Source organism: Hyperolius riggenbachi, chromosome 9 (genome assembly GCF_040937935.1).
Source record: "Hyperolius riggenbachi isolate aHypRig1 chromosome 9, aHypRig1.pri, whole genome shotgun sequence".
NCBI lineage: Eukaryota > Metazoa > Chordata > Amphibia > Anura > Hyperoliidae > Hyperolius > Hyperolius riggenbachi.
The window spans coordinates 255,188,614-255,215,920 of NC_090654.1; the positions used below are offsets into that span (position 1 = coordinate 255,188,614).

At 44.5% G+C, this 27,307-nt stretch overlaps 1 protein-coding gene across 1 annotated transcript in view; it reads left to right on the forward strand.

The window, feature by feature from the left end:
• The first annotated feature begins 1,811 nt into the window (after window positions 1-1,811).
• The window catches only part of CKB (creatine kinase B), a 47,227-nt gene continuing 21,731 nt past the window's right edge, over window positions 1,812-27,307 (forward strand). Inside the window, exons 1-4 of the mRNA XM_068254346.1 lie at window positions 1,812-1,919; window positions 8,833-9,037; window positions 17,775-17,929; window positions 23,140-23,272. Of these exons, the coding sequence (XP_068110447.1) occupies window positions 8,845-9,037; window positions 17,775-17,929; window positions 23,140-23,272 (481 nt within the window). The 5' untranslated portion in view covers window positions 1,812-1,919; window positions 8,833-8,844. The remainder of the gene's footprint in view (window positions 1,920-8,832; window positions 9,038-17,774; window positions 17,930-23,139; window positions 23,273-27,307) is intronic.

Below are 27,307 nucleotides of genomic sequence, written 5' to 3' on the forward strand. Positions count from 1 at the left end.
TTTTCTCACGCATGCACAAGTGCCCAATGAAATTTTCACTGGGGGCCATATTTTTATAGCCACAGGGGTAAACCCAGGATTTTCAAAGGGGGGGATTCCTGAAAGGTCTCCCTCAGCAATGCACAATACAGTATATTAATATGGTAGGACATCATGCTGGGCACACATAATGCAATTTCCCATCTGACCGACAACAGGATCCATCCGGAGCCGTTTGGTTACAGATAATAATGAAGACAGCCAACACTGGTAATGAAGGGGAAAGTGAAGCGTTCACACAGCAGGACTCAGTATTGTGTTCATACCCAGGGCCGGATTTGTACTTTTTAGCGCCCAAGGCCCACTATCACCAGCTGCCCCTGGCCAATTGCATCCAGGACCATTTAGATTCCAGCTTCCAATTCTTCCTTCATCCACAGTCAAACACATGGGCATATCACGTGGTGGGAAGCCAGCCTCACACAGAGATACATAATCCTGGATCTACTGTTTACTAAAAGAGCCTTTTCATCCCCTGATTGAGTGTCAGACCCGGCCACCCCCTGCTATATACAAGCTAAGCAGGGTGGCCACAGACTGGGTCTGGCTGCTACTGCTAAAGGCTAGTGTCTATCTTTGCTTGTGCAGGGTGCAGAAATGGGACGTCCGGCTCCCGAGTCCCCACCGCTGTGAATGTTTGGCAGGTTAACTGCCAATAAAGACTGCTGCCCACAGCCCGCCCCTTGCATCCTGGTGCCCTAGGCCATGGCCTAGGTGGCCTTGCCAGAAATCCAGCCATGTTCATACCTGACTCTAAGTTCTCCAGGGCTGCTCCATGCTCTGTACACACACTGCTGCTCCATGCTCTGCACACACACTGCTGCTCCATGCTCTGCACACACGCTGCTGATCCATGCTCTGCACACACGCTGCTGATCCATGCTCTGTACACACGCTTCTGCTCCATGCTCTGCACACACGCTGCTGCTCCATGCTCTGCACACACGCTGCTGCTCCATGCTCTGCACACACGCTGCTGCTCCATGCTCTGCACACACGCTGCTGCTCCATGCTCTGTACACATGCTGCTGCTCCATGCTCTGTACACCTGCTGCTGCTCCATGCTCTGTACACCTGCTGCTGCTCCATGCTCTGTACACAAGCTGCTGCTCCATGCTCTGTACACCTGCTGCTGCTCCATGCTCTGTACACCTGCTGCTGCTCCATGCTCTGTACACCTGCTGCTGCTCCATGCTCTGTACACACACTGCTGCTCCATGCTCTGCACACACGCTGCTGCTCCATGCTCTGCACACACGCTGTAATCCCCCCCTGCGTTTGCCTATGAGCTACCCCCCTGAAATGGCTCCAATATTTTATGGGTTGTGTTTTTCTAAATCCGCCTGCTACAACGCTGCTACTAAACATAAAGGATATTGATAAAAGAGATGCGGTGACTATATTGAAAAATAATTTAAAGATGAGAAATATGCTCTTATTTAGAAAAAAAAATCAACATAAATACATCTTTGCAATATAGCAAGTCCATCCAGGCAAAATGAAACAATAGCAACATAGAAGAACTCAGAAGCAGATGTGGTGTGTGAGGAAAGGGGGGGGGGGGGGGTCTCTCCATGTGACATGACAGGTCCTCAGCAGTGCAGCCAGTGTCCCCCTGCTGTCATCCCATCGCCCCGCGCACAGTGCAGCGCTGGTAAAATGGAAGCGCATTGATTTAGAGGAGGCTTCTCGCTCTCTCCCCCGACCAATCCAATGAATGGAATATTAATAGCAGCCAATGGCCGGGTTGGCAGAGGGCGCTATATAAGCGCGATGGCAGCTCCATCTCACACACATCCCTCCAAGGTCTGGGGAAGAGTTGGCTCTGGAGTCATTCAGGGTCCTGATAGCAAATTGCCTCCAGTAACATAAATAAGCAGGTAAGTGGCCATCAGTGGGGTGGGGGGAGGCGAGCTCCTTGCATGGCATCAGGCAGGGGATGGGGGGGGCTGTCTGTCCATGTCAGCACTGGGGGGCTGTGGCTGCAGATAAGGCGTTGTGCAGATACACTGCAGAGGCTTGCATTGCAGGCTGTGCTCTTCCTGTATGGAGGCGGTGATGGGAAGTTTAGGGGCTACCCGATAGGGGGGTGCAGAGCAGCCTTCTGCCCTTGGGATGCCTCTCTGTCCTGCTGGGCGTTCCAGATCTCCGATCTGCCTGCAAGAAATGAAAATGCACACTCATCTCAATGCCACATGCTTCGGATCCGCACGGAGAGATGTGAATTATTAAACGCCCCTCTGATGTTTGCTCTGCTGCTTCACGCAGGAGGGAAGGGGAGCCCTGCGCCAATGCTGTCACACCGGCAGGAAAGGGTTAATCAACTGGACTGAAGTTGGACTGTCCTGGCTCAGCACTGCCCCCTACTGCCTATTCTGCTGTCACTGCAGCAGCCTTTTGGGATGGGGCCAGCAACTTTGAGATGAAATATGGCTGCAGCATAATGGGGGAAACCAATACAGTACTAAGAAATATGGAGGCTGATTTTTGCTGAGGCATGTGGAGGCTGTCCTATTGATCTCCTTTAAAACAGTACACATTGCTTGGCTGCCCTGCTGACCATATGCCTCCAATAGCTATAGACCCTGCACAAGCATGCAGATCAGAGATGTGTCTGACTGCATTTGCTGCATTCTTGTATCAGGTGTGTGATTCGGATACCACTGATGCATGGAAGTTCAGCAGGATTGACCAAAACACCTGGTATTGCTAAGGAAATGTATATGGCAGCCTCCATATCCCTCTCACTTCAGGTGTCCTTGAAGTCTGACTACACTACAGTAGCCATAGAGGTCAGCAGGGCTGCCAGGCAACCAGCATTGCTTTAAAAAGGAAAAACATTTGGCAACTTTCATATCCCTCTATTCACTTGCACTCTTTTTTTTTTTTTTTTTTTTTTCCCCTTCCTGGCTGTTATGCTGGTCCTCCTTCTTTTTAAAGGGAAACTCAAATTTGATTATATAAATGCCCTAAACGTACGTTGGTGACACATACGTTCTTTCAGCATTTATTATAATCTCTCTCCTTTTTTGTTTGGAGTACTGTTGACCTGAGGCTGCTTCCCTGCTGCTGAGGCCTGGAACCCACTGCTAATCGCAATCGCTAGCGATTTGTATGATCGATTTCATGAGCGTTTTCTAGCGATTTTAAAGTGTAAGCATTTTGCAGTAGTACTGTGCCTGCGCAGTCCGCTCCGGCCCACGTGGCGGTGATTGACAGTGCCGCTCGCACAGGTGCAGTACAGAGCGACCTGGAGGTCGCTCTGACGTCATCTCCGGGGACGGACCTGCGGCGAACGGCTGAAGGCAGAGCTGCGGAGAGGGACGTCCTGGGAGCTTGGAGCTGGAGGAAGCCCCTGGTAAGTAGCACTTATTTTCTTAATTATCCCCTGATGACTCCTTTAACTCTTGTCCTTTCAGTTAAGTTCACTTTTTTTTTTTTTTTTTTTTTTTTTTTTTGTTCTTAGTGTGCAGTCATTTCAAAACGCTAGCAAAATTGCTCTGTGCAGGTTTTAATGAGCAATTTACGCCAGCGTTTATATACTTTACATTGCAGCAATGCTAAACGTGGAAAATGCTGCATGTCCTGCGATTTGGTAACCTCTCCAGTGGAATTTGGCCCATCCATTAACATTAGCTGAGCGTTTAGGGAACTCGCTAGCGGTTTGAATCGCTCCCTAAACTCTCAGAAGCTCGCTCTAGTGGGTTTGAGCCCTAACTGATTGCATAGAGCAGTAGCCAGTGTTCAATGGTTTCAACACCTCGGCTAATTTAAAGGAACACTATTGTGAAAAAAGTAGGCAGTTAAAATATAACACATCTGACAGGTTTTGGGCCAGTCCATATCCTCATGGGGGATTCTCTGGGTTTTCTTTGTTTTCCACAGCATCTCCTGAACACAAGTTGCAAAGTCTAACTGAAAAAAATAGTGTGCAAGTGAGTAGGGAGGCTGGCTGGTATCCTACTATTTTCGCAGTTAAACTGTTGTTCAGGAAATGCTGTTGAAAACAAAGAAAATCTTGAAAATCCCCCATGAGGAGATGGACTGGCCCAAAACCTGTCCCATGAGCACGGATGCTTCCTACGCCGTCCTCCGTCTGTCTGCCATTCAGCCGCAATCAATAATCAACCCGATAATCTGGCTCAGTCATGCCAGTCGGCTCTTCTGGGCATGCGCTGAACCTCCGGACATAGTCACGCTATTTAATTTTGCATTAAGGCTGGGTTCACAGTAGTCAGCTGCTTAATGCATGCGTTGAGTATGAAATGCAATGGAGACTGGACATAAACTTTAATACAAAGCCTGCATGCAGCGAGTTAGAATAACACAATCAGTTACAGCACAGTACTGTGAACAGCCCCATAGAGTTGTACTGGCAGTGAGTTGACATGCAGACTTATTCTGCAATGCAACTGAGCACTGTGAACAGGGTCTCAATGTTTGATGCATTTTTTTTCCCACTCAGTGTACTAGAATAAGCAGTTTGCATGGCTGAACAGAGTGGTTAATACTAATTTTGCCGAATAGCAGCCGCCTTCAGTCATGCCAATGTGAGCGAGTGACTGTGTACACCTACCGTGTTTCCCCAAAAGCAGGACATCCCCCTTAAAATAAGACCTATCCCTTATTTTGAGCATGCTCGAAATAAGACCTACCCCTAAAACAAGCCCTAGTGGCTGTGCAAGTCCTGTCTGTCTGCCTGCCCCCCCCCCCCCCCCCGCCACTTTACCTCCTGCTGACCCTCTCCTCCTCCATAAAGACGCATCACAGTTCTTCACTGCCTGCCGACACACCATAATTCAAACCGCAGGACAGCGGTAAACTGGTGTGTATTTTTTTTTTTTTTTTTTTTTTTATATTTTCCCCCCCCCCCACCGTTGTTTTATTTCTTGCTGGCCCCGTTCTCCATTGCTCGCCGTCATTATTCAAATGATCAGCGGTAAACTGTGGTTAAGGCAGCTAGTTACACTGTAACAGCACTTCCATGAACAGGAAGTGACATCTGTTTACTTCCTGTTCATGGAAGTGCTGTTACAGTGTAACTAGCTGCCTTAACCTCAGTTTACCGCTAATACAGCGGTTTGAATTAGGACGGCGGGCAATAGAAAACGGGGCTACCAGGAAATAAAGCAGGGGCGGGGCAATCACCAGTTTACCGCTGTCCTGCGGTTTGAATTACTGGTATGTCGGGCAGTGGAGAGCGGGGATGCGTCTTTATGGAGGAGGGTGTCATCAGGAGGTAACGTGGGGGAATGGGGATCTTGCTAACAATATATAAGACCTAGCACATCTTTTGAAGGAAAAAAAATATAAGACTATCTTATTTTCGGGGAAACGCGGTAGGTGGCTGATCTGTGTGGTTGTTGAGCATTCGCTTGCTGGGCAGTTGAAAACCATCCCATGGGCAACTCAACTGCTCGCCTAATCTGATCAATCTGTTCGAATACAACCTGTACACACAACAGTGACTGTAAGGGCTACAAGAGACAAGGGATTCCTGGCACAAGCTGCTGCTGTCCATTACTCTTTAGAGTTGAAAAGTACACAGCATGCCTAGCAAAGGCTCCAGACATCCACTAATGCTCAGCATACATCCTGTACCTGTATGGAGACAAATGTGAGGCTATAGGAAGTGTTTGACTGGCCAACTTCCGGACTCAAGCAATGCAAAGAGGACTTGTGGCCAAAGTGCAGGAATTAGTGGCTCCCACTATATATTGTTCATGTAAGATGACTTTTGATTGGCTGATAGGAGCTACGAGACTTGGTTCATAACTGGTCTTTGTACTGTGTGGCTGAGCAAGTCCTTCATCTGCTGAACTTTAGCATCTTAGCTTATTAGGTGGACCTTCTGTGTGATCTTTTTCTTGCTGAGAAACCTTTACATTAATGCTGGTAGAGACTACTATGGCCCACAATCGGACCATCACATAGAATCCAACGTCTGTTGGGCTGCATCACGATGTCATTAAAGTGGACCCCTACCCTGGAACTGAATCTTACCTATATCACTAGCAGACAGCTGCAGTTGTTACCTGGCTTGTGGTGTGTGGGTTTTTTCTCTTTTAGAGGACCGTTAACCAAGGATGAACTTTATTCCAACCAGCAGCTGATAAACCAGTTGCTTGTCAGTCCGCTGATCTCTTTGGCTGCAGTAGTGGCTGATCACAAACCTGAAACAAGCATGCAGCTAATCCAGTCTGACTTCAGTCAGAGCACCTGATCTGCATGCTTGCTGAAGGGCTGTGGCTAAAAGTATTAGATACAGGATCAGCAGGAGAGTCAGGCAGTATTTAAAGGAAAAAATCCATATCCTTCTCAGTTTAGGTTTCCTTTAAGGCCTCTTTCACAGTGGGACGTTAGTCGCACGTTAGAAAATTTTATAACGCAGACTAACACACAGCAATACAACGCAGACTAACACACAGCAATACAAAGTCTGTGTGACATTCACAGTGCACATGTTACGTTGTGTGTAACGTGTAGCAATATTTAGACAGTGTTGCATGCTGTGCGTTTAGCAATACGTTTGCTGCGTTGTGTTGCACATGCTCAGTAAGGTTTGTAATGTAACGCATGCACCGTTTTCGTTCCATCACTGTGCGACGAAACCAGCGCACCAAACGCAGGGCTAAAGATTGTACTATAATGTCCAAGTTAGTCTTTCAATGCGTTGCATTAGGGGCACATTATGCGACCTTAAAGAGAACCTGTACTGAGTAAAAATATTTAACACCTGAGGTAACTTCAAATGAACATTACATAGTTACCTTGCCATCAGTACCTCTCAGAAGCTCACCATTTTCTTCTGACAATCCCTTTCAGATCTGACAAAATATTGTCAGAACTGGAATATATCAGTTGCTGTCAGTTATAGCTGAGATGAAAACTGATGTACCAGGTAATGTCCATGTTTCCCTATGGCTCAAGTGGGCGATGTTACAGTTTAGCTGTGTGCTGACCAGAAAGCTGTTATGGTTAATGGCCATTTTCAAAATGGAGGACAGAAAATTCCCTTGATCACAGTGAACAAACAGGACGCGGGACAGGAGAAAGACACTGAGGAGTAGACTACATGGAAGGTAAGTATGACTTGTGTATGCTTATTTTGACTTTAAATTTTCAGTTCAGGTTTTCTTTAACGTTGCAACGTCCCACTGTGAAAGAGGCCTAAAGGACAACTGTAATGAGAGGGTTATTGAGGCTGCCATATTTATTTCCTTTTACACAATACCAGTTGTCTGGCGGCCCTGCTGATCTATTTGTCTGCAGTAGTGTCTGAATCGCACCAAAAACAAGCATGCAGATAATCTTGTCAGATCTGACAATGTCAAACACCTGATCTGCTGCATGCTTGTTCAGGGTCTATGGATAAAAGCGTTAGACAGAGGTTCGGCAGAATAGCCACGCAGTTGCTATTGCTTAAAAGGAAATAAATATGGCAGCCTCCATATCAATTTTCATTACAGTTGTTCTTTAACGAAAGCGTTTTGGACATAGCTGCTATGTTCAAAAATGCTACGCTAGCTACTGCCGTGCCCGGAGATCAATGAATGGGAACACCGTTCTCATTCATTGATCAAAGTCATTGATCGAAGTCCCTGTATGAAAGACCGACACCGTCTATAAGACGGCTCTGTCATTTATAGAGCCCGTCCACGCATTAGTTTCATTTTGTGTAGTAATACTATGCATATGAAAGATAGGTGTGAGGACATCTTGTGGCCAAATAGTAAAACTACATCTGGATTTTTTTTATTTTTTTTTTTAACACAATTTTCCAGTCAACCTTGTAGTAACACTAAAAATGTGTGTGTGTGTGGTGTGTTTTTTTTTTTTTTTTTTTTTTTTTTTTTTTTTTTTCTTTACTAAGGGCTGGTGCACACCAAAACCCGCTAGCAGATCCGCAAAACGCTAGCAGATTTTTAAACGTTTTTTTTTATTTTTATGAGGCGTTTTGCTAGCGTTTTGCGGATTGCTGCTGCGGTTTTCAGTATAGTAGATTTCATATATTGTTACAGTAAAGCTGTTACTGAACAGCTTCTGTAACAAAAAACGCCTGCAAAACCGCTCTGAACAGGCGTTTTTCAGAGCGGTTTGCGTTTTTTCTATACTTAACATTGGGGCAGAAACGCATCCGAAATCCAAAAAAATGCCTCACCCAGGCATTTTTCGTTTCTGCAAAACGCCTGCCGCTCTGGTGTGCACCACCCCATTGAGATACATTGACCAAGCAGATCCGCAGCCGCAAGCGGATCTGAAAATGCGGAAAAAGCCGCTCGGTGTGCACCAGCCCTAAATGAAAGTAAAACAAGTGTGTGGCTAGGTTCACACCATGAGATTTTCTGGCAGATTTCCTGTCAGATCGATTATTTCTAACATGTCCGATCTGATTTTTTTCGATCGATTTCTGACCATTTTCCGTTCACTTCAATAGAAAATCGATTGGAAAATGCTCGGAAATTGATCGGACGTGTTGAAAATAATGGATCTGACAGTAAATCTGCAAGAAAATCTCAGTGTGTACCTAGCATAAAAAATGACTACATTGATTTAGCATAGTACTGGAGGGAGTTTATCTCTTGATTCCTGAGCTTCAGTATTGCCAGCCATGCTTGAGCCAGTCCCCTTGCTAGTGGCTGCAATCTTTCATGGGACTGTGGGAGACTAATTACTAATCTATTAGCTCTGTGCACTTTTCAGCATGAACTGCCTTCAAAGTCACCTTTTTGAGGGTTCTCTTCTATGTTAACCGTTTTTTTGTTTTTCCGTCTTCTCTCCCTAATCTTGCAGTGAAGTTCAATCATGCCTTTCGGTAACACCCACAACAAACTGAAGATGAAGTACAGTGTGGATGATGAGTATCCAGACCTGAGTACCCACAACAACCATATGGCCAAAGTGCTGACCAAGGAACTGTATGGAAAACTGAGGGACAGAGAGACGCCAAGTGGATTTACTGTGGATGATGTCATTCAAACCGGAGTTGACAACCCAGGTAAAAGGCAGATTGCGTTTCACTTCATCCACTCTGCCATCTGTTCTCCTTCATTACTCGAAGTGCTCAAATGCTAAACGTGACCCAAGAACTAGTTGTGTTATTAGGCTTGTGGCTTAAGAACTTGACCTTCCTTCCTGGTTATTTTGATATAAAGACGTAGAAAATTGGTCCTTGCAAGAAGTTTGTCTTTTTATGGTAAAGGTCACCAATGAGGTTTATATCGCTTTTGTTCTGACTTGCAAGGATGCAGGGACTTTTTTTTTTTTTTTTTTTTTTAGGTGAGGCCTTTTGCCTTCTCATACTGTAATGACCCTAAACCTATGACCTACAGTTCCTGACTTTTGGTGCCCTCAAGGAGCTTGGGTTCCTGGGCAATTACCCAGTTTAACAGTAAAAAACTGGCCCCACAAGAAGGGCTTAGCAGTGGAAGCAGGTCTGTACAGTAATATCAGTGTGGTTCTGATACAACCTGGACTCTGAGGAACTTTACTCCGGAGTTTCTCATGGGAGAACTTTCTTTTTTTCCACATCTTATTACAATATAATCTTGTTATGATAAACTATAGTTAGTATTTGGGTCCTAGCCTATAGATCCATTTGCAAAGTGAACACCGCTCCACTCCACCGCTTCCACTGCAGTGCTCAACCCAGGTTGGCAAGACAGAAGGGATGGTCCGCACTTGTCAGATTGAAGTCATCTTTATTAAGGACATATCCAGATTAAAATTCGACAGGCATCATAGCTGACATGTTTCGGACTCAAGCGTCCTTAATCATAGCTCAAACACAAATGGCAGTTTGGACACATAAATAGTAGTGTAAATGTGTAGTACCCGCCCCAGAACCTACCCAATTGGGGAGTGGTTACTTGTCAAGGGGAATGTGTCTGCAAGATGTCATAAACCGCCCACACATACAGATCAATACATCAAAAACATTAAAATGCATATATGAAAAACTTATGTATATACAAACTAAAAACTAGAGACCAGGAGCAGGTAGCCTGAAAAGCTCCCAAAGGAGAAAGAAGCAACCAATGACCGCCAGGACAGCTGGAAGGACAGTAGGGGGGAGCAAGACCAGTAACTTGATCATCATGAGTCTGGGGGTTAAAGAGCAGAATTCTATTTAGGTAATGGTGGCCAAATCCCATCTGGCATTTAGGCCATGCGGGACCCTAGTATTGAGCTTAAAGATCCACTCTGCCTCTTTTCTCAAAAAGTCTTTTATACAGATCTCCTCCCCTCTTAGACGGTGTTACTTTTTCTATCCCACAAAAAGAGAAGCTGGTCATGCTCCCTCCATGGATCTCACGAAAATGCCTGGCGACGTTGGTAATATGTGTGGTGTGCCAATGTGCTCCCAAGTAGTGTTCTGCCACCCTCTGCCTCAAGGGCCTGGTAGAGCACCCCACATACTGCAGGGAACATGCTCCACAGGAAATAAGGTACACCACATATCTGGTTCCGCAATTAATAAACTGTGAGATAGGAAAACTTCTGCCACTGGAGGCAGAGACGGCAGTTTTTAAATTTTGCATGGACGTGGCAATATTTACAAGTCGCCAAACCACACCTGTGGGAGCCAACCGTGGTTAGCCACGTTTTGCCTGTGACCCCTGTATTAAAAAGGCTGGGGGACAAAGCTTGTCCCAAAGTTGGAGCACGTCTGCTTGCATATCTCACTCCATCGCTGAGGATATTGGAAAGATCCATATCAGCTCGAAGCATGGGAAGATATTTTGCAATAATTCCATTCACCTGTTTGTATTCATTTTGAATATGTAGTGAAAAAGGTAGGTTTCCGGGGTTCGGGATTCTGTGGTACCCGAGGATTAACCAAATCTGTTCTAGACTTCATGGCCACTCTGTCCCTTCCCCTCTTGATGCACCACCCTGGATACCCTCTCGCTCTCAAACGGAGTTCGGCTGTGTTCAGCTCCTGTTCCATGTGGTCAACATCAGAGCAGTTACGTTTTACCCTCGTAAACTCACCCACAGGAATACCACGAATAGTGTGTATGGGGTGGCAACTGTCTGCTCTTAGGACTGTGTTACCACTAGATGGTTTGTCACTACATATTCAAATGAATACAAACAGGTGAATGGAATTATTGCAAAATATCTTCCCATGCTTCAAGCTGATATGGATCTTTCCAATATCCTCAGCGATGGAGTGAGATATGCAAGCAGACGTGCTCCAACTTTGGGACAAGCTTTGTCCCCCAGCCTTTTTAATACAGGGGTCACAGGCAAAACGTGGCTAACCACGGTTGGCTCCCACAGGTGTGGTTTGGCGACTTGTAAATATTGCCACGTCCATGCAAAATCAAAAACTGCCGTCTCTGCCTCCAGTGGCAGAAGTTTTCCTATCTCACGGTTTATTAATTGCGGAACCTGATATGTGGTGTACCTTATTTCCTGTGGAGCATGTTCCCTGCAGTATGTGGGGTGCACTACCAGGCCCTTGAGGCAGAGGGTGGCAGAACACTACTTGGGAGCACATTGGCACACCACACATATTACCAACGTCGCCAGGCATTTTCGTGAGATCCATGGAGGGAGCATGACCAGCTTCTCTTTTTTTGGGATAGAAAAAGTAACACCGTCTAAGAGGGGAGGAGATCTGTATAAAAGACTTTTTGAGAAAAGAGGCAGAGTGGATCTTTAAGCTCAATACTAGGGTCCCGCATGGCCTAAATGCCAGATGTGATTTGGCCACCATTACCTAAATAGAATTCTGCTCTTTAACCCCCAGACTCATGATGATCAAGTTACTGGTCTTGCTCCCCCCTACTGTCCTTCTTCCAGCTGTCCTGGCGGTCATTGGTTGCTTCTTTCTCCTTTGAGAGCTTTTCAGGCTACCTGCTCCTGGTCTCTAGGTTTTTAGTTTGTATATACATAAGTTTTTTTTTTTTTTTTTTTTTTTTTTTTTTTTTTTCATATATGCATTTTAAGGTTTTTGATGTATTGATCTGTATGTGTGGGCGGTTTATGACATCTTGCAGACACATTCCCCTTGACAAGTAACCACTCCCCAATTGGGAAGGTTCTGGGGCGGGTACTACACATTTACACTACTATTTATGTGTCCAAACTGCCATTTGTGTTTGAGCTATGATTAAGGACGCTTGAGTCCGAAACATGTCAGCTATGATGCCTGTCGAATTTTAATCTGGATATGTCCTTAATAAAGGTGACTTCAATCTGACAAGTGCGGACCATCCCTTCTGTATACTATCTCCATTATAGGAGCAAACCCTGATATAATAAAACTTCTGTTATAGTAAACAATTTTTTTCTGGCCACTGTTTGATGCTGACTCTGGATATAGTAAACAGTGGGCGGTGTATGCGTCATGTCAGTGTGACACCCATGGTCTGCTGCTTTCTTCAGGCTTGTTGCAAGTGAATTGATGCCTGATAACTTTTGTAAGACAAGAATGGCACCAGCGCTGGATATACAGTACTGTACAAATAAGCAGCCTGAGGAACAATGGTAACGTAAACAAGAGGATGCAACATTACCACTTCCACGTCAAAGTCCTCCAACGGGATTGTATGCACTACCAGGTACCTCCTTCCCTTAGTAGCGATGACGCTCCTGGTAGTGCGTGGAGCGCAGTACAGGCTACTTTCACTTGTAGAGCAGACAAGAGCGGGCCTACTCGCTGCAAAACGGAAGGCCCTTTTCCACAGGCAGCTGAACTGCATGACCGTGTACAATTACTAAGCAGCAGTAATTGCCAGGCAACAGCAGGCAGTTAGAGTTTGACAGTCTTTTCACTGCCTAGCAACTGCTCTTGGAAAAGGGCCCTAAGGAGAGTTCTAAGTTCTGCCCACGGAGGTATCAAAGCCACTCGCATTACAGATGTGAGTGGCTTATCATGATTGGCTTCATTTTGAAGAGAAACTTCATCATTGGCTGTGGTGTGAGCATAAAGTTTTGCAGGACACATGCTGCAAGTCCCGCCCACGGAGGGATTGAAGCCACTCACAGGAAGCCAGTGGCTGCCTTCATTCAGTAACAGCACCAATTTTTTTAGGAGCCCTGTTAACTGTCCAAGCAATTTGTCCAGCCTGGCTATACAGCCCTAAGGTATACTTAATCTTGAAGTCCACCAAATGTGCAAGTGCTTGTACTGTACCACCAATGGGAGGACAAAGTTGGTCCTTTGCAGCAGATAATGTACCAGGGCATGCGGGGCTATTTTTAGGACCATTTCTATTATAGTAAACTTTGATATACTAAACCACTTTTCCTGGTCCCTAGGAGTTTACTATAACAAGATTATGCTGTAATTTAAAAAACAAAAAAAATTCTCAGCCATCAAAGAATTTTCGAATGGGTTGTCTCAAAATGTCCTATTTAGTCGTAATCTAAACAAATCTTTCTGAAGACCTTTTTAGCAGGAAGGCATTATTTTTATTTATTAATCAAGGGGTTAGAGTTTAACTTGTACAGTTTCTCATTTTTATCCCTCTAGCACCATGGCCTTTCCAGTCATTAGAGGTCTGAGGACAGTTCTTGATATGCACATCAACCACATGGTAAAAGTCTTAACCTGTTGATACACCTAGAAGACTGGGAATGACACCAAGTGGCTTCATGCTGGCTGATGTGGTGCACACTGGGGTGGATAATCCTGGTAAACCAAAAGCATGCTGGAATTGGTTACTTTAACTGTACCAGTTGCTTGCATAAAGTAGATGGAGGCGGCCATCTTTTGAACTGAAGTGTGTGGTGTGTTTTTTGTGTTGAGAAAATTTTGGGAAATATTAGTTCTACATGAAAATCGCCAAAAAAACAAATTGGCAAATATCAGAGTGCACACAAGTTACAACATGCAGGCCCTTATGCAGTTATCATTTTCTCCTAGGAGATAATTTTTCATCTACTATTTAAAATAACTTTTAAGCACTTTGCGACTGAAAGTAGGTGAAAACGTACTATTGTAATTTTCAGTATTTTCTTGCTTGCTGGGGACTTAAAAGGCATTTTATTGACAAAATATCACCTAGGAGAAAAAATGAATTGCATATGGGCCACAGTGTGCCACGCAAGAGTGCAGCTGAAAGTCATATCCTGGTAACAAGACTGTAAAGCAACATGGTCTAAACCGTAAGACTTAACATACACATAATCCTTTAAAGCCCTAAAGCAAGATTTCCAACATTTTCCACATGGTGCCAATGGGGGAGTCGCAGCTCTGACCAGGGAGACAAGATCTTGAGAAAATGGTCCTCCTTTTATTGAGGCAAAAGGTGATCTTTTCCAGCAAGAATATTTCCTGGACCTTATTTTTGAGGGTACCGCACTGGGAAGGTGGGACTTCCATTATTTGGCTATAATGGCCTTAAGCCCAATCTACACGATACGATTCTTTATACGATTCGATTACGTTTCTATTTACGATCCAAATAAATCCGACATGTCCGATCGGGATTCGATTTGCCATCGTTTTGCAATGGTGAATTGAATCCCGATCGGACGTATCGGATTGTAAATAGAATCATAATTTGAATCGTATAAAGTATCGTGTAGATTGGGCTTTAGAGACATTGCAGAATTGGACCAATAGGGTGTTCTGGTATTTGTCTAATGAAGGGTAACCCGAGGATCCGGGGATAACCTTTCTGAAGCCAGTGAAAAAGCACTCTTCCCAGAACCGTTGGACAGTAGATCTGAATTATTTTTAATGCAACCAGTCCGTTAACTTGCATCATTACACATTTGTTTAAAGGACCACGATCGTGAACAAAGTAGGCAGTTAAAATCTGACAGAACCATCAGGTTGTGGGCCAGTCCATCTCCTCATGGGGATTCTCATGGTTTTCTTTATTTTCAACAGCATTTGCTGAACAGCAGTTGCAAAGTCTTACTGACAAAATAATGTGCAAGCGAGTAGAGGGGCTGGCTGGTATCTTACTATTTTAAAATCACAAACACTGGTCCACATGACAGCCCGGGGGCCCCAGGTCTCTCTCACTCGCTGGGGCCCCCAAACCATCATGCGACACCTAGAAGGAAGTGTGGGCAAGCCCTGGACCTCTCACCTCCAGGGAACTCACCCCACCACCTCTAAACTGAATGCCAACTGCAACAAACACAATTGCTAACTTCCAGCTAGAGCAATATCCTGCCTCTATCTTGCCAGCAGACGCCAGTCAGCCAATCTGGTGTACTGTCATCATACACCCTTTGCCTGCTGTACCAAATCTAGCAGGAATTACATAAATTAGCATTCAGGTGGGAGGCTTCGGTTGGACGCGTCGGGAAGGTTAAAGAGGTGTTTAGGAAATGCTGTTGAAAGCAAAAACAAAACAAAAAAACCCAGAGAATTCCCCCATGAGGAGATGCTGGCCCAAAACCTGTCGGTTCTGTCAGATTTTAACTGCCTACTCTTGTTTTTGTGTTTTTTGTTTTGCTTTTTGCACTAGTGGTCCTTTAAAGACAACTGACCATTAGGCCATTTTTTTTTTTACCTCTTCCTCATGCTTATTGCCTTGACTAGCTTTTTGTTCCTGATGCAGCTCTCTATCTACGCTGGTTGGGCTCTTCCCGCTCATACTGGTTCTATTCATCTACATGAAATGAATGAGGCTGCTGTTCATGCTGTGTAGGCATACACAGATTAAGACTGTGGGCTTTTTAGTATGTATGTATTCTTGGGAAGGTCATACGTGGTTACCTGTGCTTAGACTGACATCTCTGTCCCTTGGTGTTGAGGAATAAAGCTTGTTTGTGTAGGAAGTTCCACCTACTGTTGTGTGTCGAGATGATTGGTTAGATACAGTTGAAGGCTCGCCTACAGCTACATACTGAACCTGCTAGATTACCGTTGACCGTTTTGGAGTAGTCACTCCGCTGCTGCTAGGGTGAGCAGAAGACCTCTTAACTGAGGTCACTGTAATGCCAGTTGCTCAAGGTCAGTCCAATTCTGCACATTGCCCAAACTAAGGCAGAACAATTAGAATTATGCAAGATTTCAACCGGCGACTATATAGTTATCAGTACAAGCAAGGAAGATCTGTCACCATAGCAATTTATTGAAGCTCACAAAATGGCAGCCTCCACTCTGCTTAGACTACAGATGCATCTGAATTATTTTTTCCAGAGTGTCTAACATTTTGGTAATGCTTCTCTGCATTGTGAATTGATTAGGACTACCATGCATGTTCTAGCTGTAAAGCAAACCTTGATATAAAATTGTTTTTTGCTGTTCTAACATTTGTGTGTTGTCTTATAAAGATAAGTGTATGTGCTGGCTATTTGCATTTTTAGTCCTAAACTAGCCTCTGGGCAAGGTGAAATTTTCCCTTTCAAATATCACTTTAGGGTTAGGGGTTACTTGAGGCCCACTAGGACATGTTTGCCAGTAGCATCCATTGGTTATCAATTTGCAAAGCCAGGTTTTGGCAGAAAAGTTTGATTATTTTTAAAGTGCCAACATATTATGCAGGGCTGCACAACTACTGATGGGTGGGAGTGAGACTGATGGCTGGTGGGAGCGAGTTCCAGAGAGTGGGGGCAGGCATTGTGAAGTCCTGCAATCATGCGTGGGAGTGAGAAGTGCGCTGTGCAGGCCAGTATGTGCCTTTAGACAAGATCAGAGATGAAGGTTGGGCATGTACTGTACAAGGAGTTATAGGCCAAGCACAGAATTTTGAAGTCTATCCTAAGCGGATGGGGAGCCAATGGAGGGCTTTACAGAGGGGAGTTGTGGAGTCATTGCGATGGGAGGAGTTGTTGATTAATCTGGTTGCTGCATTCATTACGGATTGAAGGGAGGCCTGATAAAAGGGTCAAGGTGGGAGATAACCGGTGCATTAGTCAAGGTGAGAGATGACAAGGGGATGCATTAGGAGTTTGGTGTCAAGGGACAGGTAGGAGTGGATCCTGGAGTTGTTGCAAAATCGGTAATACTTTGGATGTACGGTATACAGTTTGTCTATCTCTATTGTAAAGCTTTATTTGGAGATCATAGCTAATGTACTCATAAGTGTTGTCCCTTAATTTTTTGTAATTTTTTTTTTTTTTAAATTTTTTTTTTTTTTTTTTTTTTTTTTTTTTTTTTTGTGTGTGTTCCTTCAGCTAGTAAAAAATGCTGATTTTGTTTTGGTGAGCTGGTCTGAAGATTGCCTAGAGCTGTACATGATTCGAACAAGAGACAGATCTTTCTGACCAGAGAAGAGATCTGTTGACTGCCCATACACTGCAGGCTCATTCACGATTGGTTTCAGCATGACATTTTTCAGGAATCTGCCACATGACGCTGCCCTTGTCCACTGTACTTCTGCGTTGGCGCTCTCCTATGTGGGTTGTGTGTGTGATGTCAAACATGTGCCCCATGTGCTATATGCCAGAAGTCATGTGGGTTGCAGTGGCTGATGGTGTGATTGGTAAAGTATCTTAATGCACAAGCACCAGGGGGCACATAAAACATTTTGGGAGGACAATGGCCCGGGGATTCCATCATGTTCGTCCACAATTATCACACGCCTTTACTACTGCACATCCGATCTACCACATCAGCCCGAGATTTCCCAGCCTGTCCGATCGTTACATTCAACCATTCAGCTTGAAATTAGTTGACTCGTCCAAGCGTGCTTGTGGCGGCACAGATTTTCTAATCTGATGGGCGATCGGCCTCCAAGTGGCTATATGTATGTCCCTGGTAAGTCTGCAAGCCTCTCTCTCCCTCTTTATGACCAAGCTATGATGTGTCCCTGCAGGCCACCCCTACATTATGACCGTGGGAGCTGTTGCTGGAGATGAAGAAACTTACACCACGTTTTGTGAACTACTTGACCCCATCATTGAAGACCGACATGGAGGCTACAAGCCAACAGACCAACACAAGACTGACTTGAATCATGAGCACTTGAAGGTGACTTTTGCCATTTTTGTCTGTCCATTGTGAGCAAATGCCTAGATTTCCCAGTTGCTTCTAAAGCCAAGATTCCATAGCAAGCACTTGAAGGATACCTGAAGTGAGGGATATGAAGGCTGCCATATTTATTTCCTTTCGGACAGCAGCCGTACAGCCAGGCAACTGGTATTATATCATGCATCAGTAGTGTCTGAATCGCACACCTGAAACAAGCATGCAGCTAATCTTTTCAGTCAGCGCACCTTCTCTCCAAACGTGTTCAGGGTCTATGGTTAAAATTAGAGGCAGAGAATCAGCAGGACAGCCAGGCAATCTGCATTGTTTAAAAAAAAATATGGCAACCTTCATAACGTCTCTCATGTCAGGTGTCATAGATGTAGAGGTTTGTTTTTTTGATTTTCCTTTTCTACAGTATCCTCTTGCCCAGCTCCAGGTAACTTGTTGCTTTATGAACTATATGAGCTACATTTATAACCTCTTGCATACCTTCATGCATAAAGCAAAGTGGTACTACACGTATTAACGGGAATCTGAAGTTAAAATAAACGTATGACATAATGAATTGTATTTGAACAGTGGGATGTGAAAAGTTTGGGCAACCTTGTTAGTTGTCATGATTTTCCTGTATAAACCATTGGTTGTTACGATAAAAACACACACACTGTTTTTTGGGGGGATTTACAGAAAGTGTGCAATAGTTGCACACTAATAAACTTGTGATTTAACAGGAAACAGATGTTTTCTGCCAAACCACTTGAAGGCATAAGCTGCTTTACCCTGTGTATACACTTATACCACAGCTTAGTGCGCACTTAATTTAGTAAAATGTGTGTAAACTGGTGCATCATCACTATGCACTGATTGCTGCTGCTGTCTGAACATCCTGTCTAAGCTAAGCTATCACAGCACACAAAGCTTTCCCCGGTGCTGAATATACAGCTCTATAGTAAGCATGAAAAAACAAGCCATACCGTTTTCTGGCTATATGGTAACCATCAGAGAAACCCTTTGAGGGTGAGGGAGGCCCCCCTCAGCTCTGGTTTCCAGCTCTTATTGCTGAGCGCAAGGAGTGGTGTGCTATGTCTCCTTTCTCTGCAATGCACCCTTTCCCACTGATGGGTACCACACCCCCATGAGTTCTTCTGGTGCTTGGTGGGTTCCCAGTAATGAGGGAACGGAGATTTGTGGTGCCATCTGATCAGCATCCCAGCAGGTGTGAAAATGGCCTCAGGGAACCCCTGCACACATTTGCTGAAGATTGTAAGGGTCATGTCACTGATAACTGAGTTATTATATAACCTATGACTAGATTTCAATACAGTTTAATGAGGTTGATTAGCATCTAGTTACTAAGACCAGTTGCCCATGTAATATGGCCCCAAAAGTTGGCATATTAAAACTATGTACCGTAGTTTGACTGTCTATAACTTGCAAGAAGGTGTCTGTTTTTCTTATGGGACCTCTTTGTACCGCTGTTTGCAGTTTGGCACATTTTGGGCTTGATTCACAAAAGGGTGCTAACTTAGTACGCCTAGAATACCCTTAGCACGCCTAAAGCCCTCTAGGACGCGCAAAGTTTCACGGTGCGTGCGAAACATTGCATCGGGTGCGCCCATAACTTCGCACTATGCAACTTTTCGGCCGCACCCGGTGCGCCATTTTCGGTGCGCCCAGTGCGATGGTTTAGTCGCACCCAGTGTGCCGTTTCCCCCGCGCAGCACAAAACTTTGTGTGCAATCAGTAAAAGCTTTTAGGTGTGCTAAGTGAGTTAGCACCCTTTTGTGAATCAAGCCCTCTGTGTTTTATTGCAGGTTTATACCCTGTGTAACAGAGTGCAAACCAACTGTGATTGTAAAAGTCATATTTAGAAGTGTGTGTGTATGTACAGGTAGTCAATGCCCGACTTACAAATGACATGAAAAAATTAAAACTCAATTTTTTTTCTTTGAAACTCTGTAAAATAATAATTTGCTGTTGCGCTATCTAGTTAGTGTATGTGTGTGTGTGTGTATATATATGTTTGTTTGTGGTGTGTGTGTGTGTGTGTGTGTTTTTAGTAAACCTCACAAACAAGCAAATTACAGCCTTGAAAGGTGTGTGTTGTTTTTTTGTTTTTTTTTTCTCTGAGAGCAGAGGGAAAGCTAGAAAAAGGTCAATTCCTATATGAACTTTGGGGCACCTAATAGACTGCCATTGAGCAGAAACAATAAAACTTTTTCAATCTACTTTGTAAATGTGTTAAAATAAAACAATGGGATGTCTAAAGTCATATTTTTTGGGAGCATGAGGATAAATAGTTTGTCTCAAGATTATTATTATATTTTTTTTTTTTTTTTTTTTTTCACCTCGGGTTCACTTTAAGAACGGATTCACGTTAAGTAAGGACAAACCTACAGTCTGTCGTTAACTGGGGCCTCTCTGTATACAGTTATTGCAATACAATGCCTCTGGAAGCTCCACTGTGGTGCAATGATGGAAGGCAACATGTCCTGCAGCCTGGATAACTGCATATGCTGCTGCGCAACACGATTGTGCAGTAGCCGCCAAATAGGATCCATCCCTTATTGGTGGGTGGAGAGGCTGGCTGCCCAGACTAAGGGTCCATTGTCACTCAGGCCATTAGCGGGTGATTCCGGCTAATCGACTATGCGCTAGCTCGCAAAGCTAATGGCAGTGATTTCACTGTTGCGATTTGCCGCTTGCAGCATTTTTCCGCAGTTCTGGAGTGATCACGATACAGTGCTTAGCGCTAGTGTTTTGCATGGGTGATTTTTATCTGCGATTAGCGTAGTAAAATCACTGTAAAAAAGCGCTGTTCGCTCGGGAGGCGTGAGTGTACAGTGGTTTTACTGCTCTAATCGTGGTAAAATCACCCACGCAAAACAATAGGGCTAAGCGCTAGCGTTTTGCGATTGCAAGTGTGAATGGGCCCTGAAGCCCCTCTTGATGATTGAGATGTATTGCCCTGACGAAGGGACCTGTGAGTGGCGAAACATTGGCTGGGTGTCAGCAACAATAAATACCAACATTTGATTTGCCAGCCTGTCTGTTTACCTTCTGGATTAAAGGGTGTGTCCTGAATATCTGGCTTGAGCACTGCTACTGTTTAGGTAATATCAGGGGTGTGCAGGGTAAACAGTTGCCTGGTACATACAAAGTGAAAAACTACTTCTGTGGTACTGTTAACCGCTTCAGATCTCAGGCTTGGGTGGCAATGCTCAGAGGTGCATAATGACTAAAGGTGCGTACACGCATGCGACTATAGTCGTTTGAAACGATCGTTCCCCGATCCTTTCAAACGACGATCGTTTGAAAAAAAGCAGCCAACGACCATGTAGTCTAACGACGGATGAGCTAGATCGTTCAAAACGAATGATCTAGCTTGGCGGATTTTTCCCAACGACGATCGTTTGCAAAAGTAGTACATTGTTGGAAACTATCGTTCATACTAGGCTTGACATGCGCATTTCACTATTTCTCCATGGAACTTTTCATTTTTATGCGCAGTAGTTACTTTTACGTGATGTAACGTTCGTTCTAACGATCTGATCGTTACACACCTTTTTTAAAACTGACTTTACTTAGGTCGTTCTTTCATCAATTAAAAGTTCATTCACAACAAACGATCGTGGTCGCGTGTGTACGTAGCTTTAGACAGCAGGTCCCCAACAGACAGCAGAAACCAAATCTGGGAAAGTACAGTTTGACTATGATGCTACCCCACTAATGGGCATTGTGCTATACCTCTCTGGATGTGTCCTCTCATTACTGTAATCACTTCAGCATTGATCAGGAACCTCCTGAATGCTTTCGAAACAAAACCTTGTTAAAGGACACCGAGGTGAAAATAAATGATTGTATCTATCTTCCTTCTCTTCCTAAAAGACTTTTTAAGACATTTTTGTTTAAATCTACTTAAGTTTTTATTCTTAATGTTTTTGCTCAATGGACCATTCATAAGTATGCCAGAGTTACATGTATGAACTATTGACCCTTTTTATCTCTTTCCTGCTCAGAAGCCATTTTCTGCTAGGAAAGTGGTTTATAGTTTGAATTTATCAGTGAGGGTCACACTGTAGTCACTTCCTGTCTGAGTCAGCCACTTACATACCTGATATTTAACTCTTTCAGAGAAAGAAAAAAGGAACACCGCATAGTTATTTGTGTGCTAGGCACTGTACATACCCGTGTCTATTTCATCAAGTCACATGTCACCTCAGGTATCCTTTAAAAAATGAGGGCTTGGACTGTAACAGATTGCTAGAACCATGGTGGTGTATTTATACCAGGTACTGAGTTTTTATTCCTAAGGATTGAAGTCCTTATAGATAATGTGGGAGGAAAGTTGTGTTAGATGAAAGACCATCCTCGCAGCATAGTTTTCTCATTCCTAGTGTTTAAGATAGTAACCCTTTAGGCTGGTTTCACACTACGGATTGACGGTAGCGGTGGGGGCCGCACCACCAAAACCAGCCTTTGGGGAATACCACACTAGTACGCGGTAATCCCTGTCTGGGAGTCAGCTAAGGAGGAATTGACCCTCATTTCCCGTGGCCGAAGTGATCACATGCACTGAAGCGTATTGCTAAAATACACTTCCACTAATGCGCAAAGCGTAAAACTTGTGCCTGTCGTTTTGAAACTCGTGCATCGCAATCGCGTCGGGTGTGGCAAAAACGTTGCATCAGGTTGGTATGAAAGGACCCATAGACTAACATTGCCCTGAATACCGCGCCAGTGTGAATGGGCCCTAAAGGACAACTGAAGCGAGAGGGATACAGAGGCTGCCACATTTATTACCTTCTAAGCAATACCAGTTACCTGGTGGCTGTCCTGCTGATCCTCTGCCTCGAATACTTTTAGCCATAGCCCCTGAACAAGCATGCAGCAGATCAGGTGTTTCTGACATTACTGACAGAGCTGACAAGACTAGCTGCATGCCTGTTTCTGGTCATTCAGACACTTCTGCAGCCAAATAGATCAGCAGCGCTGCCAGGCAACTGGTATTAAGAGGAAATAATTATGGCAGCCTCCATATTCTCCTCACTTCAGTTGTCCTTTAAGTTTTGAGGCTCCATATCAAGTGTTTCGGACCCTAAGGCACTGCAGGCAGTGAACGAGCCACTAACCCCCCTGACATGCTGCTAATGTTGTTTTATTTTTACTCTTGTGTATGACTTTTTTTTTTTTTTTTTTCATATATTTAGGGCGGTGATGACCTTGACCCCAATTACGTCATTAGCTCCCGTGTCAGAACTGGCCGGAGTATCCGCGGCTTCTGCCTCCCTCCTCACTGCAGCCGTGGGGAAAGACGAGCCATTGAAACTCTTTCCACTAAAGGTAATTTACTTGTATAAATCAGTAATGAGGCCTGAATAGAATGCGGTGTTTTTTCCTGAGCTCTCTGACTTTCCATGAGAGAAATCTGTAAATAAGAGCGGCTTGGATGTCCTGTGATGGGAGAGCTGCAGGTCTAGCGGCAGTGACTTTCACACCAGTCTAGGAAATTCTACTTCACTGTGCCTAACGCCATAGGAGCTGTTGTTGCGCTCTAATTGTGGGTGTGGCAGCAGAACTTGTGGTTTTTGTTTTTTTTTTTTTATGCTGTCTTGTGCTTGCTTACCTAGCAACTGTAGTTTCTTTTTACCATCTTTTGGGGGGGGAAGGGAGGGGTAGGGGGTCTGATTTGCAAGTAATCAGTTCTTGCGCATCATTACATTATGGAAAGACAGACTTGAAGCAAACCTGAAGTAAGATTTAGTGCTGGGACTTGGTAGAGCAGTGGTGTCAAACTTAAATACAAAGTGGGCTGAAATTGTACACTGGGACCTAACTGTGGGCCAACCTCAATGTCTAGTGGCCACCCTCCTTCCTTGTATAGTTCCCAGGTGTCTAATAGCTCCCCTCCAACCCCTATACAGTTCCCTGGTGTCTAGAGGCCCAGACCCTCCCCTTATACAGTTCCCTGGTGTCTAGTGACCCTTCTGCCTCCCCTATACAGTTCCCTGGTGTTTAGTCCTTCTCCCCCCTCCCTCCCCATATGGCTTCCTTGGTGATCAAGGGCTTCACCTCCAGTGTAGCTTCCCTGGTGGTCTAGAGTGGGCAAAATTTGAGGGCTAGATGTGGGCCGGCGTTTGACTTTTTTTTTTTTTTTTTTGCTTTCCCAATAGATTTAAATGGTAGGAAACCCACTAGTGCATTTTACGATTAGGGTCAATTGCAGGACATGCAGCGTTTCGGGCACGTTTGCTCTAAGTACTATGTATAGAATGTTTGAAAAAGCAATTTTGCAGTGATTTCGGGCCCAAGCATTTTGACTTTGAATAAAGTTAATTATACTTGCTGAGTGTGCCGATGTCCGGCTTCCGCCCGTAGCCCCGACCCCCTAGCAAATGAAGTCACAGGGGCTCCTCTGGTCCTAGAGAAGCACCTATAACCTTTTTCCATTAGGGGGCAGGGCTACAGACGGGAAGCTGGACATCGGGACACCTGGTTAGTTAAATAAGGTTCATTTAATAAAAAAAAAACAATATACAGCTTATGTACAGCACTTCAAATCAGAAGGAAACATGATCACAAGCAGCCTAGAAATCACTGCACACAGTGCTTGCATGAATTAAAAGCGATTCAGCGATTCTTAGTGGGTTCCAGCCCTTCTCGGTCCTCTTAATTCCCCCTCTGTTCAAATCCCCCGCTTTCAGGACTCCTTGGCATCCTACGGAAGTAATCCTCGTACTTGTGAGCACACACTTGCAGTACAGATCCATTTGTGAAAGCTTCCTGGGGGGAGGTGTGGGGGGAAATAATCCCCATCTCCTTGACCTATTTGCCATTTTGGCAATTGTTCTAGAGAGGGTACATGAAGAAGCATCACCGCACGGCTGCAATACAAGTCAGTATGGCTCTGATTGCCACTGTTCATAATAAGTCGCAGGTGGAAGTTGTGCATCTCTCATGTAAGTCAGTCAGGCTTCTGTTTTTAAAGGATACCAGTGAGGGTCACACTGTAGTCACTTCCTGTCTGAGTCAGCCACTTACATACCTGATGATTAACTCTTTCAGACAGAGAAAGGGAAAAAAAGGGAACACAGCATTGTTTGTGTGCTAGGCACTGTACATACCCAAGACATCATGTTACTTCTGATATCCTTTAAGAAGGCAAACTTTTTTGTTTTGCATAACCTATAGTGCTTTTTGGTCCTTTTGTTAGCCCTTTACACACTCCTAGGAGTTCTGGTTCACCATCAGCTTGCTGGGTAATCTGTAAATAGTATCAGGCTTCTGATGACGGCACTGCCGTTCTCTGCTTTTTCAATACCATGTTGCCAGGGAACAAAAAATGTTCTTTTTATTAGAATTTCAGCTTCCTTACTACACATTATGGGGTTTATTTTTAGATTCGTTTGGCATCTTCTTATACGACGTACCGGTACATGTAATAAGACTATTCAGAAATTGCACTTCTGATTGCCACATGTCTGGCCAGCATTGTGTGTTACAGGGATCCAAGCCGTACATCTGGAGTCAATCCCTTTATCTGTACATAGTCCTTATAAGGGAGAGGCTTCCTTGCGGCAGACCTATTGAATACCTGTCTGTATATGGGCATGCTGCATAGTGCATCTTGGCTTATGGTACAGAAACATTCTTTCCTTCTTATAATATGGTCTATAATCTGCTCCTGACAAGCAGCCAGATATAGTAAAGTCAATCTTGACGTCCATATTTGTATCCTCTTGTGCGCATTTAATGTCCTAATAGGAAAAGCTCCATTCTGTGATTCTCTAGGTGTGTGTTTTTTGTTTTTGTTTTTTTTAAATTCTGTCTGATTTACTAATGATCACCTTGGCTACGGAACAGCAGTGAACGTGTAAAGCTCACCTGACTTTAAAGGGGTTCTTTGGTGGTAAAAAAAACAAAAACCGACACTTACCTGGGGGGGCTTCTATCGGCGCCCTGCAGATGTCATGTCCCACGACATCCTCCGTTCCCCGCCGCCGGTCCAATAACACTTCTAATTAGGCTGCGCAGCCGTGGCGGGAGCGACCAAGCGCGTCATCGGGAGCTTACTGCGCAGGCAGCTCCCAATGCCGCGAGTGGGAGCGACCATTATTCATCTAGTTAGATGAATATTGGACTGGCGGCGGGGAACCAAGGATCGTAGGACAGTGCGGGACATGACAGCTGCAGGGGGCTGATAGAAGCCCCAGGAAAGTGTAGTGTTTTGTGTGTGTTTGTTTGTTTTTGTTTCGTCTTTTACCACCACCAGAGAACCTCTGTCAACCTGTGTGCAACCCTTTGCCTTATTGCACAATCATTAACTTCTGTCCTGACTTTTGCGGTCGTCTGTCGTGCTGCCCCTACACTCTGGAACTCCCAGCCCCACCCAATCAGGACATCTACTGCCAGTCTAGCATTTATGAACACCTGCCTAGTTCCTTTGGAACACAGTCCAGCCTGTATTGATCTGAGACCTATCGATGTGCTTTAAGTCCTATGGGAGAAAAGCCCTTCACAAATGTTGTTGTGTTGTATATTGATGATGTGTCAACAATAGCACACAAGTGATTCAGTAAGGCTGGATTCACACTGTGCACGTTGCAAAACACATTAGCAGTGTGAACTGCCGTGCACACTTAACATAGACTTTACTACAACGCCTGCATGCAGCGAGTTAGAATAACGTGATCCATTACAACACAGAAGTGTGAACAGGCTCATAGAGTTGTACAGGCAGCGAGTTGGCGAGCAGAATTATTCTGCGTGTGAAAAGGTGGTCCTTTCCTTCGGTCCCTTATGACCTTAGCAAGGGTTGCAATCTCTTGCTTCCTACTGGCAAGCAATAAGTCATGCAGGGCAGGTTTTCTGGATGACATGTTCTCCAGCTCAGAACATTAGCAAATCGTACCTGGTTCATTAAAGGAAGGGGTGTTTGCAATGAGTGAATGCAGGAACTTTAATGAGTCTTACGCCCTGTTCATACTGTCAGCGTTTACAGAACGCATAGAAATTCAAAGAAACGCAAGTTGAAAAACGCGTGTTTGTATGCTGTTTTCTTTCGTTCAAATGCTTTTTCTATTGCGTTTTGCACACACGTCACACAGGAAACAGAAAAGAATTATGCGAAATGCAGAGGGCTAACGTATGCTAAAAACCGCAATAGTAAGCGTTTTTGATACGCATCTATAGACTTTCATTGCATCCGTTTCTGTGCGTGACGTACAGAACTGCGTGCAGCAATGCGGATGAGAAACGTATGTGTCTGATATGCATACATGTGAACAAGGCTATTAGAAAACATTTAGTAGCCGTTTCTATGCGCAAAGTCTACCCATACGCGTTCTGTAAAAACCGGCTAGGAACGCACATAGGCCT